Source organism: Tauraco erythrolophus, chromosome 17 (genome assembly GCF_009769465.1).
Source record: "Tauraco erythrolophus isolate bTauEry1 chromosome 17, bTauEry1.pri, whole genome shotgun sequence".
Taxonomy (NCBI): domain Eukaryota; kingdom Metazoa; phylum Chordata; class Aves; order Musophagiformes; family Musophagidae; genus Tauraco; species Tauraco erythrolophus.
Window position 1 is genome coordinate 12,409,938 of NC_141481.1, and position 16,527 is coordinate 12,426,464.

A 16,527-nucleotide genomic window follows, 5' to 3' on the forward strand; every position below is an offset into this window, starting at 1 on the left:
CTTGGCTGCAAGGACAGGGCACCTGGCCTGGAGAGGCTCACGGAGAGCTGCAGAGGGAGCAGATCTGTTTGGTAGTTAGTGTCTGCTTCTGCTCTGTGATTTTTTTCTGCCTGCAGCCATCCCAGCACCTGCCTAGAGCCTGGCAGCTCAGGACCTACACCACGGTTTGGTGATTAAAACAAAGAAATACTCAGCAGCGTTGGCTTTCAGCATCTAGCAGGGGCGTGCCTTTAATCAAACAGAGAGACCCTGGTGTTACATACAGGCACGCTGAGGGATGAAGAACAGATGCAATGGAGTCTGTTTTCAGATTTCCATAACAAGTGTGTGTCAGGAGCTGGCAGCGATGAAGACGTGTGGCATATGCTGGGTATGTCTGTGCCGTGCCCTGCCCAGGAAGCTGTTTCTTTCATGGGAGCTCCTCCGATGAGTTACAGACACCGGTAATGGACAGAGCTGCTGTCTTGGGGACACAGAGGAAGCTCACCTTGACCTTTCCTCCTTGTCAGCTCAAAACTGCTGGCACTGCACTGCGGCAGGCAGTCCAAGTGAGGAGTTGCCCACAAAGTCACAGCTTCTCAGCACAAGGCTGATCCCAGGAAAAACATGGTGGCAGGAGGGTGGTTACCATCCACTGGGCCACACCAGCAATTCCCAGCCGGGCATTTTCTTCCTGCACCCAGCCCAGCAGCCTCAGTCCTGCAACAACTTGTGTTTCACAGTTGAGCTCTCTGAACAGAGGTGAACAAAGAGAGTCCCGGCTGCCGCGCGAGCATGCAGCTCGCACAGATCATAGTCATGGGCCCACTCCACGCTGCCCCACCGTTGAATCTGAATGAGAGAAGGAACATGAGTCAGTTCAGAACTGGATTACACGTAGAGTTGCTCAGCAACTCTCAGCCTCCCTTTTCATGTTTGTGAAACACAGGTAACCCCCCAGGAGCCGTGCCAATCACTGACTAATGGGGCAGGGAGATCTCCAGATGAGAACGGTGGAAGGACATGCTTCATCTGTAGTGGCATCTGAGGCAAAAAGCAAGGATGAAAAGATTCCCAGCAACTTCAGCCACTTTTGGGTCAGGGAGAGCTTTACACCAGGCCAGTTTCCAGCAAGCAAGTTATTAGCTTGGTGTCTACCAAGGCCTCCAGGCTGGATAACCCAGAGAAAAAGAAGCCAGCCACAGCTTTGCACTTCAGATTAGAGAGGGAGAAGAGCAGCCATCTGGGTTCTGCAAAAAGAAACTGGCAGCCCCAGCAGCACTCTGGGCTTTTGCGCCCATGACATTGTGCAGCACACTTCAGACTCTCTCAAATGGGGAGACTGGTGGAGTGGAACCTCTCCTGCAATAGCAGCCACTTCCCCTGCCAGTTATTTGTGGTGGGAGACGCATTTGTCATGCTGAGATTACTGCTATTTGAATTATAGGGCTGTTTTGTAACATAATTTACCTGGTATTCTTCCTCCAGGCGAGACAGGAGCACGGCTTTCTCTACTGTAATGTGCCTGTCAATCAGACCCATGGTCAGAATCAGAGATTTCAGCTGGGTGATTACATATTCTATACCTGGAAGAGAATAACCCACAACAAACAAGATTTGTGGTTGCTTCCTCCAGCATTACAGCAGCATCTATCTTCACGTTCTCCGAAGAGACAGTCAGAGCGTGGCACCTCCTCGGGGACAGTGATACCTCCCACTTGCATCTGGGCACTTAAGTGTCAGATCTGCAGTTAACAGCAGACACAAAGTGCTGTTCTGGCCACTGTCACCACAGTGACCAAGGCAACACCTTGGAAACCACCTCCTTTTATTCTGCCACAAACCTGCCCTGTGCAAAGGGAAGGGATACCCATCCAGGCCCGAGTATTCTGGAGCTCAGCTGCAAGTCCAGGATGAGAGACTTGTATGCTGTTTGGTGCTAAAACAGCTGTCCACGTCTATAACCATGCATGGAATAACACTGAGCAAATGTGCGTGGTGTGCTGTGCCCTGGGAGAACTGTGTCTGCAAAGGACACAGCTGCTGGGCTCAGCTGATAAAACAGCAGAGCTCTTTCCTGCTGCACCACCAGCTACTGGTGTGCAAGACCCCCCTCTTCAGGGAGGAGAGCGAGTGCCTGATGGCTGAGGGACCTGAGCAAATCCCACAGACACACACAGCCAGGAGGAGGAGAAAAGAAGGGCTCAAAACTCTGAGCTGCTGAGCACTCACAGTTCAGCTCAAGCTGATAGGAAAGAGAGGTGCCCACACATGGGCACGGTCTAAGGAAGGAACTGAAGTCAGACTCATCCTGCCCTACCAGTCCAGGCCAGACCTTGAATTTCAGGTTTAAAGTCAACCAGCTGCCCAGAGGCTTCCCTTCCCCAGGGATGGCACATGCCTTTCCCTTCCCCCCTGCCTACCCATGTTACAAACTGTGAGAAAAACAAATGATTCATCAAAAAATATCTTTACAGGGGTAATAGAAAGGCTTTGCAAGCCCTGTCCCTGGCCTCCAGATTCAAAACATAAACCTCAACACTCCGATTATCTCAGCACATTGGCAGAAGAGGAAAAACATCCCAGTCACTTTTCTCCCCAGTGGAGAAGAACCACCTCCTCCACTGGCCCAGCCTGAGCAGAGAGTTCCTCAGCCCAGCCTCTCACCTTGCAGGGCCCACATGTTGTAGGACGCCAGATGGCTGATGAAGGTCTCCTTGGTGCTGGCTGGAATGTTTGGCCCCAGGATGCTGGTCGAGGAGCCAATTGCCACGTTGTACCTGGAATGATCACCCAGCCCCTTAGAAAAGCACGGGGCTTGTAAAGCCTGCAGCTCCGACAGCCACAAGCACTAGAGCTCCTGGCCTCAGCAGGGCAGGGCATGAGCAGACAGAAACATCTTTGACCTCTTACCTTTTCTCAGCCCAGGCAACAACGGGATCCCATTCATGCTTCTGCAGCTCTGCCAAAGCGGCTGGCTCCTCCACGCGATAGCTGGGACATTACAGAACAAAACCACGCTGGACATTCACTCCCAGACTGACACCTCTGGGAAGGAAACTGCCCCTTGCCAGACCACAGCGAGTGGAACAAGGGCCTGCTGCCCACCCGGACAGTGCCAGCAGTGACTGCACACAATCCCCCCAACTCTTCCCCCAACTCAGAGCTTTTTCTTGTTCCAGGAAGGACAATTCTATTTTACTACAAAATGGAGCAGCAAACTGACCAACAGAAAATCGCAGGTAGCCCTAAGCCAGCCACAGGATGCAGCGAGGTTAAGCAGTCAGAGCAGGGGACATATCCCTCTGGAACTCTTTATATGGGGCCACTCCTCCCACCTCACCTTGCCCCCCAGCTCAGCTCGGCACTCCCCACTGCCGGCCCCACCAAAGCCACAAAGGCAGATGGGGAGTCCTGTTCCCCTCTCCGAACCAGAGCTGTGCACTGCCAGTGGACACCTCGAGGGCTGGGACTGAGAGACAGGAGCTTGGGCATGAACAGGCTTGATCCTGCAGCCCACACAGACTTTAAGGAACGAAGTGCATTTTGCTACTGGTACAAGTAATCTGAGCTGCCTGTACCAGCATAGGAACACAGGTGTCTGGCTGAGAGATTCCCCCAGGTCTTTCAAAGATGTTTTTTCTTTCCCCCCAAGGAAATAGAATCATAGAATGGTTTGGGTTGGAAGGGACGTCCAAGATCATCCAGTTCTAACCCCCCTGCCATGGGCAGGGACACCCTCCACTACACCAGGTTGCTCAAAGCCTCATCCAACCTGGCCTTGGACACTTCCAGGGATGGGGCAGCCACAACTTCTCTAGGCAACCTGTGCCATCATCTTCATTTCTTGCTGCTCCCACCCTTGCCAAGCATGGAGGTGTCCAAACCAGAGTTCAACAGAGGGTGAGATCCCCGTTCTCCCTCATACCTACGCCCTTCGGGTGCACAGACTTCCACTAGATTTGCAGACACAGGACTAGCCTAAACTAATTCAAACCCTTGGGCCAAAACCGGGACAGATCAGAGCCCTGCCATGACTGGATTACATTAGACATTTTTGCTCACTTCCGCCAACCACCTTTCCAAAACCCACCCTGCGACAACACAACCAGGCCTCCGCGCCAGCGGGACCCCCATCTCGTACCAGACAGTGTCAGTCTCCAGGAACTTCACAGCCGCACGGATCAACTGCATTTTATTTCGCTGCGTGGGATTATCCAGCGCCGTGTTGCACAGCGTGGTCTGCGGGATAAAGGCAGTTTGAACTGTTGTTATTCAAGCCCTGGGGAAGCAGAAGCTTCTGTTGTACAAAGCCAAGAAGGAGCAGAGGAATTCGTGGCAGGCAGAGAACCGAGGAGCGCAGCTGAAAGACGTGCAGGGCCAGAACATGGAATCTTCTCACTGGTTTCAGAAGCCTCAGGAGCAGGCCCATCAAGCACCAGGGGAGAGGGCTCACAGACTACTCCAGGGCTCATCCCATTTCCTCCTGCCCCTTGCTATCCCCAATAACACCGTCCAGCACTTTCTCAGAAGTCTCCCAGTGACACAGATTTGCCCCTAGACAGTCACCCAGCTAGTATCTAGCTGCCCTCACAACCACAAGGTTCTCCCCAGTGCCCAGCCAAAGTCCCAAACTCTGGTCCCCAGTTCCACGGGGATTAGGACAACCTGCTCTCTCCATGTTCTGCGTTTGGAGACCATTCTCCTTCTACACAGTCACCCTAGTTTTAGACCAAGCCATGCCAATTCTACTGCAACTTCTCAGGAGAGCAGGGGGAGGCAGGACACAGAAGGAAGCATTCTTAGAAGATGCCCCCATCTCATGCACTGTGGTGCAAGGCTGACACCCCAAAGCGGTGCTCTGGAATCCATTCTGCCAGCTGGCAAAGCGCTTGCCTGGTGGCAGTGGCCTGGCAAACCCATCTTTAGCCCCCAGCATTTCCATTCCCTGTCTTTAATCCTGACTTCCTTGACCTTACTGCTCCCAGCACACTGCCTTCTGCCCTGCCATGCTCACCAGATGCATAGTGTAGAACTTGATGGTGTCTTTCTGGGAGTCCCACTCTGTCGCCACTGCAATGGCCAAGGCCTCACTGGGGACAGTGAAGATCTTGGCCTGTGGCGTTTTCAGCTTGCGGTGGTCCAGGTTTATTTCAAAGCCTCCTGGGGAATCAGAGTATAAATCCTGGGGAATCAAAGAGGAGCAGGCACTAAGGAACAACAGACAACCCCACGGCGGGAGCAGATTCAGAGCTGGAGCTGATGGGAGCACGGGACCAGGGATACTCAAGTTTCCCCACCATCACCATCATTTTGACATACTTTTCCACTTGAGGGAAGGGCAGAGCAGGCTGGTGACAAACACCTGACTGGCACAGCCTGGGTTGTGAGTGTGCCATGCTCTCGCTGAAGAAGGGTGAGCTGATAACACCCCCGCTGGGGACCAGCCCCTCCGTCCTGGCCCAGCAGCTGTACTCACCTTCTCCTTGCGAGATGCTCACGTTCTGGTAAAACCGCTTCCTCTCTGGGGGCAGAAACAGAGCCATCCAAAGGGGAGTTAGAGGAGGTTCAGTTCCTTCCCTGCTCCCCAGCACAGCCCAGAACAGACGAAGCCCTCAGTGCTGTTGAGTTTCAGGTGGCCTGGACACAAAAATCCTGCCCATTCCTCCACAGCTTCCAAGCACTGCACGGTTTCAGGGAGCTCCACTCAACTGGGGAAGTGCCTGAAACTGGTGAAAACCACAGGGTTGCTGTGCACAACTGACAAGTGAATGGGACCAGCTTCACTTCTGCCAGCCTGGGCTCTCAGCTCCCTTTGAACTGGCCTGCACCGAGTTTCCACAGAGTCTGGGACGGGTGGTTTCCAAAGCAGACCTGTCCCAGCACTGCTGGGGTTTCACTCTGGGCTCAATCTTTCAAGATTCTCCCACTGCAATTACGTTTGACAAATTAATCCCTGAGCTGTCTTGGCCAACCTCTCTCTCCTGGCTTGTTCTGTCCGAGAGCAACAAGAAATCCAGTAGAGCTGGGTTAGAGGCAGGGCAGGGCACAGCAACCTCTCTTTCCACCTCTGATGACAACAAACCCAGCCAGTGCCAGCCCACACGCTCTCTCTCCGTGCCTCTCACTCATTCTCTGCTTCCACCTGCAGCCGATGCTCCCGCTGGAAGAACCACAGCTGCCAGCAGGCTCGGAGCGTGGAGGGGCAGGATGCTGTTCCCTTCGCTGCGACCACCCACAGGGCAATGTTTGGATGATGTTGGGGCCACGTCACACACACCACAGCGTGCCACTGAGTCACCAGGGCACGAACCACCTCCCGTGGCTGCCTCCAGCCCCCACATCCTGCTCCAGCTCGGGACTACGCCTGCTCCACCAGCAAGGTGAGCCTGAGGGAACGGCAGGACTGTGTTTTATGAGCTGCCTCCTTTCCCACCAGCACTGCTGCACACGCTGCCAGCACCTGAGAGCCGGATTACACTGCTGCAAAGGCTTGTACGGCTCACGCCAGGCAGGAAGAACCTGCAGGCCGTTCCCCTGATGACAGCAACCAGATCGTAAATCCCAAATCCATAAATCTACCTCCTGAAGGGTGAGGCGAGCAGGCCAGGCTGCGAGTCTGTTATTCGAGGCTAAAAAAAGCACATTCCCACTGGGGAAAGGGAACAGGATTTTCTCAGGCTCAGTGCTCTTCGAGCCACGGGGCCTTGGAAAACACCACACTGCTAAGGCACAGCTCTGAACGGGTTAACCTGCAGAGGAGCCCTGAGTCGCCCCAGTGGGCTCCAGACACCCTGCGACGAATCGCCGCGACTCTGCAGCCTCACCTCGGGCAGAGCGCCACTCGTTTTACCGTCCTCGAACCCACACGCTTCCCAGCAAAACCTGGGAAATGCGGATATGCAGCCCCCAACGTGCCTCCACCACTCCGGGCGGGTCCCGTCCCCCCTCAAATCCCTAAAAACCACAAAAGCAAACTGGTGCACTGAGGGACGGGCCGTGCTGCCAGCGAACCCCGCTCCCACCCCCCACTAACGCCGGGAGAAGGGCGCAGGGGGCGGGACTGGCCGCTTCCCCTGTTTCCACCCGCCTCAAACCAGCCCCCCCTTGGCTCGGGGTGACCTTGGGGGGTCCCATCGCGGAGGGGGTGTCCCGGCGGGAGCAGCCCCGCCGGGACGAGGGAAGGGCTCCCCTCCCCAAGGCGGCTGGAGACGCCCCGGTGCTCCCTCACCTGCCGGCGGGGCGTAGGCCCGGCCTCCGCGCGGCCCCCCCGGGCTGCTCCCGCCGGCGGCAGGAGGCGGCCAGCAGAGCCGGGCTGCCAGGGAGCGGCCCTGCAGCAGTCGGCGGCAGCCGCACCACATGGCGGCTCGGAACGACCAGCCGCCACCGCCGTCCCGCCTCAGCGCGGCTCCGCGCGCGCCGCCATGTTCCCGCGGCGGCAGCCAATCCGCGCCGCGAGCGCGTTTTGTCCCTTCGCCCGCCCCGTCCTGCCGGGGGTGGGGTGGGGGAAAAACTACATTTCCCAGCAGCGCCCGCGGCGGCGCCTGCCGGGAGGAAGCGCGTGCCCCGCGCCCGCAGCCAATCGGCGGCCGGCGCCGCCCCTCGCGCAGCCCCCGCGAGGGCCAATGGGAGCGCGCGGAGGCGCTGCCGGGAGGCCCTGAGCCAGGCGGCGGCGGCGGCGGGGGGGAGAGAGCGGAGCGGAGCGGGCGGCGCCCCCGGCCGCGCTCGGCCCCGGCCACGCTGGCGCCCGGGGACCCTCCCGAGATGCCGGTGCGGAGCGAGCGGTGCCGCGCGGGCGGGGCGGCGGGTTCGGCCTCGTCGGCGCCCTCCGGGGCGGCCGCCAGCAGCCTGGTGCCGCCGCCCCCCATCAACACGGCGCAGCCCGGCGTGGCCACCTCGCTGCTCTACAGCGGCGCCAAGTTCCGCGGGCAGCAGCGCAGCAAAGGCAACGCCTACGAGGTGGAGGTCGTCATGCAGGTGAGGGGCCCGCCCGGCGGCCGCCTTTCCCCCGGGCCCGCCGCGGCCGGGCTCCGCGCTCAGGCCGCGGTGGCGGTTCCCGCCCCGCCGGGCCCCGCGGGCCGCGGTCGCCCCCCCCCTTTTTCCCCTCGCAGCTCGCTCTCGACCGCGCTTGTCCAGTCTCCAGTCCTCTCGGGCCCGGTCGCCTTTTCTTCTTCTCCGGTCTCTCGGCTGCCGCCGTGCTCCCCGCCGCCGCTCCCTCAGGCCCCGGTTTGGCCCTTCCCGGCTCGGGCTCTCCCCGGTTCCCTCGGAACCCAGATGGTGTTGTGTCCCCCCACAATCCCTGTCTGCTGAGCCCCAGCGAGGTCTGCGGCCGAGACCCCTTTCCTTTCCCTCAGTCCCAGTGTGCCCATTTCCCTCAGCCCCAGTGAGGTGGGACCGGGGTGGCAGAGGCCCCGCGGGGACCCTTCCCCCAAAGGCCCGTGGTCTTTGCTGCCTCTATTCCCCTCTGACCTGGCTGTGATTCCCCTGGTTCCATCAAGCCTAGTAATGGCTGTGAGTCCTCAGGCTCTGGAGGGATCTCTATGCCTCCGTGTGCTGTCCTTTCCTGTCAGAATCAGGGGAAAAGGCCCCATTCTGTTCCCCTCAGGCCCCAGGAGAGACTGCTTTCCATCAGGCTCAGGGCCCCCTCCTTGCTCCCTCCCCCTCAAACCCTGAGGAGGGCTCACTACATTCAAGCCTTTCTCCCCTGCCTCTTTGCCCCATTCCCCTCAGGCCTGGCAAGGTTCATTTCCCGGGATCCTTCTCCCGTTCCCTTTGGGCCCTGGGGTGGCCGTGCCCCTCCGTGCCACGAGGCAGAAGGTTAAGAGCCTGGCTTACGGTGGGTGTAGTTCTGGAAAGTCCCTACCAGAGGGACAGCCTGTGTTTTAGGCCTGGCTGGAAGTCAGCAGAGATCCAGGTCCCAGTCCCTGGCTGGCACAGCAGGGCCCAGCTGGACCTGAGACTGGGGGTTCCCCATCCCTGGGGTGTTGGAGGCTCCCCCACCCTGAGCAGGGAACGTGGGGTGAAGTGTGGTGGTTCATCTGTGGCAGGAATGCAGCCAGACAGCTGTAGTGCCCAGCTGTGCTGGAGAATCAGGACGCTGGCTTGTGTGGCTTTCCCATTCCTCCCTGCAGTCATTGTCACCCTGCATGCTTTATTTTTAGTCATGGGCACTGGCAAGATCCCTTTGGGCAGAGCTGGCAAGAGGTGTGGAGTTGTTAGTAAGCGGGCAAGCCAGACCTCTGGTCTATAGAGTGCTCAGCAAGTCACAGCTTTGTTCCCAGTTTGGTGGCAGGAGAACTGGGAGACCGTGGTTGAGCATGGAGTGAGAGCAGTGATGACACGCGTGCTGGCGTTGCACAGAGCCCCGGGGCCAGCACACAGGATGGAGTTTGAACTGGGCTGTCTGTTTTCACGTGTGGTCTTCCCCTGGCAGCAGTAGGAGCGTCCCTGGTGCGGTTTGCCGTGGCGGGGACATCCCGTGGCTGCTGAGCTCCGCTACACGCTGCCTTCTCGCAGGGGCCGGCTGGGGCTTCGTGCGGAAAACGCCGCTGTTTGGCGCGTGTCAGCGGAGAGGAGGTGGCTGCCTGCTCTCCCTGTGCCGAGCGCAGGGAAACGGCGCTTTTCTTGCATCACAGGTGGGGAGGATCCGTCTTCTCACAGTTGATGTTTGCACTTCCCCAGATAACTCGCTGATCTGGAGGTGGCAGGGAAAAGCTTGGGAAATCCCCTGGTTTTAAAGGTGCTCGGAACAGACGCAGCCCCCTGCCTGGCTTCTGCATGGCAGAAGCAGCGAGATGCAGCCCCGTGACTCGAAAGAAGGGTGGCATGAAAGCGTTGGATCTGGGAGAGATGCCTCTTTTGGAATGAGTGAGACGTTGTCTGGCTTCTGAGCAGGCTTTGGCGTGCCACGTGCTGCCAGGCAGAGCATACAGGTAGCATGTTAGAGAGGCATGGGTCAGGACTGTTAAATAAGCAGATGACGAAGCTCAGGGCCATGCTTTCTTCTTCTAGCCTGAATTATCACCAGTAAATAGATGCCTTTTACTCTTCCCTTACCTGAACATGAGTTTGCTGGTAGCAGTTGACTGGGAAACGTGGGGGTGTGGGTGATTCTGCCAGTGGTGCTCTCACTTGTAGAAAACCGAGTCTGCTTCCTTCTGGGTGGAGAGAGGAGGTTTGCTTCCCGTCGGAGACATCTGGGCAAAGGGTGCTGCCTCGGTGTGATGGAGCTGGAAGGACGGAGGGTGTTGTCAGGCCTGGGATGTGGGGGCTGTCAGAGGTGAGCTGGGCATCTGTCAGTGATCTTCCCGAGTGGTCCCCAGCCATGAGGAAGGGCTGCCAGTGTAAGCGTTGGGCAGTAAGCTGGACAGTCTGTACCAGCTGAAGCTGAAATTAGCCTTGGAGGGGTTAGAAACTGCTTTGGATCAATTGGGTGCCTTCATGCCTGTGTTTATGGTTGGACTTTGCACTCTCTTCTAGCATGTGGATATGGAGAACTCCTATCTCTGTGGATACTTGAAGATTAAAGGCCTTACAGAGGTGAGTGTCAATGCAAAACAACACGAAAAAGTGCTGTGTAAAAGCTTTTCTTTTTCCTGGTGGGGTGGGAGAAGCTGCCACCGGAAGTAGGAAGTGGAGAGACTGGGCATACCGTAAATGTGACCACTAAGTAGTTTAATAGCTGTTGTTCTTGGCATATGGAGCAAACACGACGGGCCTTGATAGGAGCCCTGAACAAGGGAAGCTTGCCTGGCACCCCTTAAAGCCTGAGCAGAGCCGAGTCTGACCCTGCAGCCAGCTTCAGGCAGTCCAACAGTGGCGGTGCGTTGCTGAAAGAAAATAAACCAGGACTTGAATAGTCAGATCTCTACGTTCTTCCTCCCTGTCCATCCTCTAAGGTCTGCTCGTGGTGGGCACTGTCTCCTAGGGGTGATGCTTCTTTCGGCCGCAGCGTGCCATGTGCCTGTCGTTACGCAGGAGCGCTTGGAGAAGCTCACCCTGCTCTTCCCTGCCTGCCTTCTCCTAACGTGGTGCCAGTGTAAAGCTGAAGAGGAGCACCTTCCGCCCTGGTGGAGTGGCTTAGTCCAGCCCTTGGGCTGGAAACAGTCACTTGTGATCGTCCGGCTGGGAGCCTCCCTGCAGTCCCACTCTGGCACGGCTCCTTCTGGTTTCGTGAAGTGAATAGAGAGGCAGAGGGAGGCTGGAGAGGCTGGAATAAGAGGGTGGAGGCCGTGGGTGCCAATAAGTCGGACTTTGAGGTGCGGAGCAGGACGAGTCAGCGTGCTGCTCGGAGGGCCGGGAGCACCAGCCTCGGATTGCCCGGAGCTCTTGCCACGAAACGCTGCTTTTTGCTGAGTGTGTGCACCTCTGTCTGAGTTTGAGTTTCTGTCTCTCGGTGACAAATTTGATCTCTTGCTCATCTCTCTTCTCTCCCAGGAGTACCCAACCCTCACCACTTTCTTCGAAGGGGAGATAATCAGTAAAAAGCACCCGTTCTTAACGCGCAAATGGGATGCTGACGAAGACGTGGATCGTAAACACTGGGTAAATAAATCTGGGGTGCAGACACGGGTCTGATGCAGTCCTGGCTGAGCAGCTGGTTTAGAGGCAAGGTGCAGCCTGTGGCCATGCAAGAGCTGTCAGAAGGGCCTGCAGACCTCTTGATTTTGGATGTCTCTCTCCTTCTCTCATTGGGATCTTTGCAAATAGAGGTCCCTTCAACAGGCTGTTGGCTATGATCCCTGAGAAGGGAGATGGCATCTTGTTCTCCACTCACTGGCCTTGGAGTTGGAAGAGAGCAGAAGCAATCCCCATCTCTTGACGCCTTAGGAGAACACGCCCCTTGTTTTGAAGGCTTATCACAAAATGGAGCGTGGAAGGGGAGAGGTGCCCCTCTGGCACAGGCAGGGCGGTTGGTACCCGTGTCTCAGCCACCTCAGCGCTCTGCTCGGGTAGGGAGGGTGTGTCTGCTGCCGTGCTCTGGATCAGGGCCACAGGGGCCAGCTGATTGCCTCCCCGCCTTGACCTTTGCTGCTGTTTGCCAGAGTTTGATGTTTATTATGTTTCTGTCAAAATATCTTCCTCTGGAAGTGTAGGAGCTTCTCCGGCTGGGCTGGATGTGGCTGTGGGTGTCTGGCAATCCTCTGTTCCTCTGTGCTCATCCTGGGGTGTGCGTGTAGCACCGCTCCAAGGGAAGAGCAGCCCCTTTGGTGAGGAGGTCCTGTTCTGTAGCAGTTCTTCCCTCCTAAATAGCAGCTGGCACTAGTGAGCTCTACTCCTGGAATAAGCATCCTGGTTTGTGGTTTTTTTTTTTTTGTTTCAGGGAAAGTTCCAGGCTTTTTACCAGTTTGCAAAAACATTTAACTCCGATGACTTTGATTATGAGGATCTGAAAAATGGGGACTACGTCTTCATGAGATGGAAGGTAAACTCTGCATGTCTCCTTCTCTGTTGAGCCGCTTCCAAGCAGCTGACAGAGGCTTGTGGTGCCTAAAAGCTTTTTCACCTACGATGGTTTAATGAAAGATCTCACCCTACCAACCTCGTAACCCACCATACTTGCAAATTCCAGTGTGACTCCTGTCTAGCCAGCTAATTGCGTCCTTAAGGGCTGCAGTCATGGCTAAAAACACAACAGGAAAATCTTGCTTGGTGATGCTCTGTCTCCAGTCCCTGTGTGGCGTCTGTGTGTTTGATGCAGACTGGCCGGTCTGCACCTCTCTGTTCTTCAGCTGCATTGATTCCTCCCTCTTTACATGAGCCTTGTGCAGCTGCAAGGGGAGGAAATCTTGGGATTGTAGAATGGTTTGTGGCAGGAGAGGCCTCTAAACGTCATCTAGTAGAACCCCCCCACCATGGGCAGGGACATCTTTCACTGGATCAGGTTGCTCAGAGTTCCGTCCAATCTGACCTTGAAGGTTTCCAAGGATGTGAAATCTACCAGCTCTCTGTGCAGCCTGTTCCAGTGCAACCTGTTCCAGTGTCTTGCCACTCTCACAGTAAAGAATTTCTTCCTTACATCTAATATAAATCTACCCTCTTTTCGTTTAAAACTGTTACCCTGTGTCCTGTCACTACAGGCCCTGGTAAAAACTCTCTCCCCATCTTTCTTGTAAGCCCCCTGTAAGTGTTGAAAGGCTGCAGTAAGGTGTCCTCAGAGCCTTCTCTTTGTCATCAGGCAGCTCCGATTCCTCATTTCGCAGTTGGCTTCTCGTTTGCAGGGGGCAGGTGTTGAACTGAAACTCATCTCATGCACTCTTAAAACTGGTTCTGTTCTCAGTTGTCTGCTTCCCTGTAAGATGCCTACAGTGGCAGGTGGTGAAAGAACACACTGGTCTGTGTTCTGGGCTGCTGGGAGTGCAGGGATCGCTCAGCCGGGAACACCTTCGTGTTGATGGGTGCCGATGTTCAGTTTGGAAGGGCGGATTGGGGTGGGGGGATAGTATTTGACTGGCATTTCAAAGTATGGTCTGTGTTTTGTGTGCAGGAACAGTTCCTAGTCCCAGATCATACTATCAAAGACATCAGCGGTGCTTCCTTTGCTGGTTTCTATTACATCTGCTTCCAGAAGTCAGCAGCATCTATAGAGGGCTATTACTACCATAGGAGTTCAGAATGGTAAGGAAGCTTTCTTACTCCTGCAGACTGAAGAGTGGCTCCTCAAACCAAGCAGTCACTCCTCTTCTGCTTCTCTGCAGCCTTGGAGTGTCCAGGTGGTGCTTCTCTGGGTTGGGAAGGAAGTTCAGTCTGGTGGCTGGGCTGTGGGGCAGAAGGGAGGGCACGTGTGCCATGCTTGGCCCGAGCAGGCTAGTGCAGCCCATTCATGTGGTTTAAAGCGCTGCCCTTTTTTCACAGCTGGGGATAATCAGACTGGCAATGTGGCACAGGGGAGGAATGAGTTCTGGAGACGTACTGTGGCCCATCAAAGTCGGGTGTGCCTGCGAGGTGCGGTGGGAGGCAGACACCAGCTAGGTTTCACTAAAAGCATCCCTCCAGAGGCCTGGTTTCCAGTCTGAACGCTCGCAGGGCTTGCCTGCCCCTGCTCTCCCGTGGGGACAGGCAAGCGTAAGGCAGCCTGGCCTCATGTGCAGGGTTGTGCTCCCTCAGTTTGCATTTTGCAGTGACTCGGGCTTTGAGTTTCTCCATGCCTTGGCCCATCAGAGGGGCCTTTTAAGAGGGAGCTTGGTGCTTTCTCACATGTAACAGCTTGGCTGTTGCTCCCTTCAGGCAGAAATCTTGTTAGGCTGGTGCTTTGTAGTCCGCGGTCCTCGAGGTGTTGCTGTAAGACACAGGGAACAGTCAGTATTAATTGGTTTGTTTCTTGTTAAAGCCATATGACAGGTGGCTGCGGAGAGCTCTTTTCCCTCTGACAGCCTTGGATATTTTCCACAGGCAGCAGCTGAATCTGTAGGGTGTCTGGAAGCTCTCAGGGGGAGAGAAGGTACCCAGGAGGCTTTCAGACAAATCCCCTCAAGCTAAGCTTTGAAAGACCTGAGTGTAATTCGCAGTCGTAGCAAACACCGTTTGAACATGGAAGTTGTAGAACTTCAAAAGGTGTCCAAAACCCACAGTCAGCCCACCCCGAACACAGCCTGGCTGCAGGTAGCTCAGAGGCACTGGAGTGGAAATGAGGAACGACACCGAGTCCCCACGGGGTTTTGGCACCAGACGTAAGTGGGTGTTGGGTGCCCGACCACCTCTGAGACTGTGAAGGAGAAGAGAAGAGCCAGCCGCCGGCGTGTCTGCTCTGTGATCTGCCAGGCAGGAGCAGTGAGTGCTAGGGGAGTTCCGTTGCTCTGTGCCATCCTCTCATCCATCTTTTCCCCCCTCTCCCAGGTATCAGTCATTGAATTTAACTCACGTTCCTGAGCACAGCGCTCCTATCTACGAATTCCGATGACAGCTGTCCAGAACTGGTACCGCACAGAAGCAAACCGGGCAGGAGGGCATGGCCTGCCAGGAGAACTGTGTCCCTGTCGGAGCACGGGAATGCACGCTTCTCTCCTGCCCCTCGGACTCGCGCGAGAGAGAGCCTGAATGTTAACCCAACCAGCCCAAGGAGCGTGGCTGCTGGAGCTTGATTCTCCCTCCTGTCGAGTGGCGATTTGATCTTTAGTCTGGTTTTAAGCTACCTTTAAATGCACTTTCTTTATTGCACAGCTAGTTTCTCTGTCACTGAAGCTCCGCCCGGCTCTCCTCTGGAAGCTGTTTCTCAGTAGCTGGAATCAGTGGTCTGTTCTCTGAGTAATAAGAAAATATACGCTCAGTGCTTATATTTTCATTGTTACGGCCTGATGTGGGTTGAAATGGCCAGGACTCGGGTTTGTTGCCCAGGTTGCCAGCTCTGATGCTCCCAGAGCCGGGTCCCGTGTGCGAGGCTCTGCCTGGCAGGGAGCTGCTCAGCTGCAGAGTCTGTTGGGGGAGTGTTGGCTGAGACAGATAAGGCTTGGATGAGTCTTTGCTTTGCGCTGGCTAGCGAGGTTAGCCGGAGCTGCAGATCTTTCAGGAGCGCTGGCCCTTTGGAGCTGGGAGCTGTTCCGGTGTCTGGATACGCCACTGGGAATTAATTCGTTGTATGGACTTCCAGGCTCTCAGTAAAGTGGATCTGAACTCTGCTTATAGGTGTATATTTGCTTTTTACTTAAGTTAAGGGTGAAAAAAAAAAAAAAGAAAAAAAAAAAAGAAAAAAGACTTTTATTAAAAAAAAAATATTTTTATGGTTCCTTTTCCCAGGGGCCCTATGGCAAATGCACAAGTACTCGATTCCATTGTACCGTTTTCACATTGAAAACCGGGAATGTCTGCGTTAGTTTTTATATCCGTGTGTGTAACCAGCTAACCGCTTCGGGAAGGTAATCGGGGTGCGAGTGCCGAGCAGCGCCACGGGATCAGCTCTGGGACTGTTCAGCACTTGTGCTCGCTCTTCATGCTTCACCAGTACCACTGCTTGATACCTTTTTACAAGGAAAAAACAACAGACAAGAGAAAGAACCAACAAAAAAAACCCCAGTAGCTCTCCTCTGACTTTGAAACGTTTCAAATGACGTAACTTAAGGCTTGTGTGCCAAAGTGTGTGTGTATGCGCGTGTGGTTATTTTTCTTTTTTTAAAAAGACATTTTCAGAGTTGGCCTCGGTTGTGTATTTAATGGGACAGTCCCACCTGTGGGGCTTTTGTGAGAGTTTAATTTGCGTTTTTCTGGCTGTTTTAAAAGCAGGCTTGTGTCACACCTTTGCCGCCTGGGAGAGGAAAGCGAAGCCCTCTGCGTGCCTGGTGCCCGGGGGGTTGGGTTTTCCTAACTTTCTTCCTTTCGGCAGCGTCTCTGTCTGGCTTATTGCAGCAGCTGAATTGCTTGTTGAAGCCTTAACAAGAAAGTGTTCAGGTCTCGGTGAGCCCCTTTCCTATATTCCAAGTCAGGAATCTTGCGTGGTCAGAGGAGCGGCCAGGCTGGTCTCGGGAGATGATGCGGAAAGCGCCCGCCTCGTGTGTGCTGTTCACCGCGGAGAAATCCTTTTCCGCAGAACAAATGGGGAGAGACCTGTTTGTGGGA

At 55.6% G+C, this 16,527-nt stretch overlaps 2 protein-coding genes across 2 annotated transcripts; one reads left to right on the forward strand and one right to left on the reverse strand.

Annotated features, from left to right (window-relative positions):
• Window positions 1-216: 216 nt before the first annotated feature.
• On the reverse strand, window positions 217-7,340 carry ATPAF2 (ATP synthase mitochondrial F1 complex assembly factor 2). The gene is made up of 8 exons (XM_086622263.1): window positions 7,211-7,340; window positions 5,459-5,503; window positions 4,997-5,142; window positions 4,124-4,221; window positions 2,893-2,973; window positions 2,647-2,759; window positions 1,450-1,565; window positions 217-831 (listed from the first exon to the last, which is right to left on the reverse strand). The coding sequence occupies exons 1-8, from the start codon at window positions 7,338-7,340 to the stop codon at window positions 694-696; spliced, it is 867 nt and encodes a 288-aa protein (XP_086478389.1). The 3' UTR covers window positions 217-693.
• A 403-nt stretch (window positions 7,341-7,743) lies between these two features.
• On the forward strand, window positions 7,744-15,623 carry GID4 (GID complex subunit 4 homolog). Its single transcript, XM_086622161.1, has 6 exons — window positions 7,744-7,956; window positions 10,459-10,518; window positions 11,416-11,523; window positions 12,302-12,403; window positions 13,466-13,596; window positions 14,815-15,623. Exons 1-6 carry the CDS (start codon window positions 7,744-7,746, stop codon window positions 14,876-14,878), a joined length of 678 nt encoding a protein of 225 aa, XP_086478287.1. The 3' UTR covers window positions 14,879-15,623.
• The last annotated feature ends 904 nt before the right edge of the window (window positions 15,624-16,527 follow it).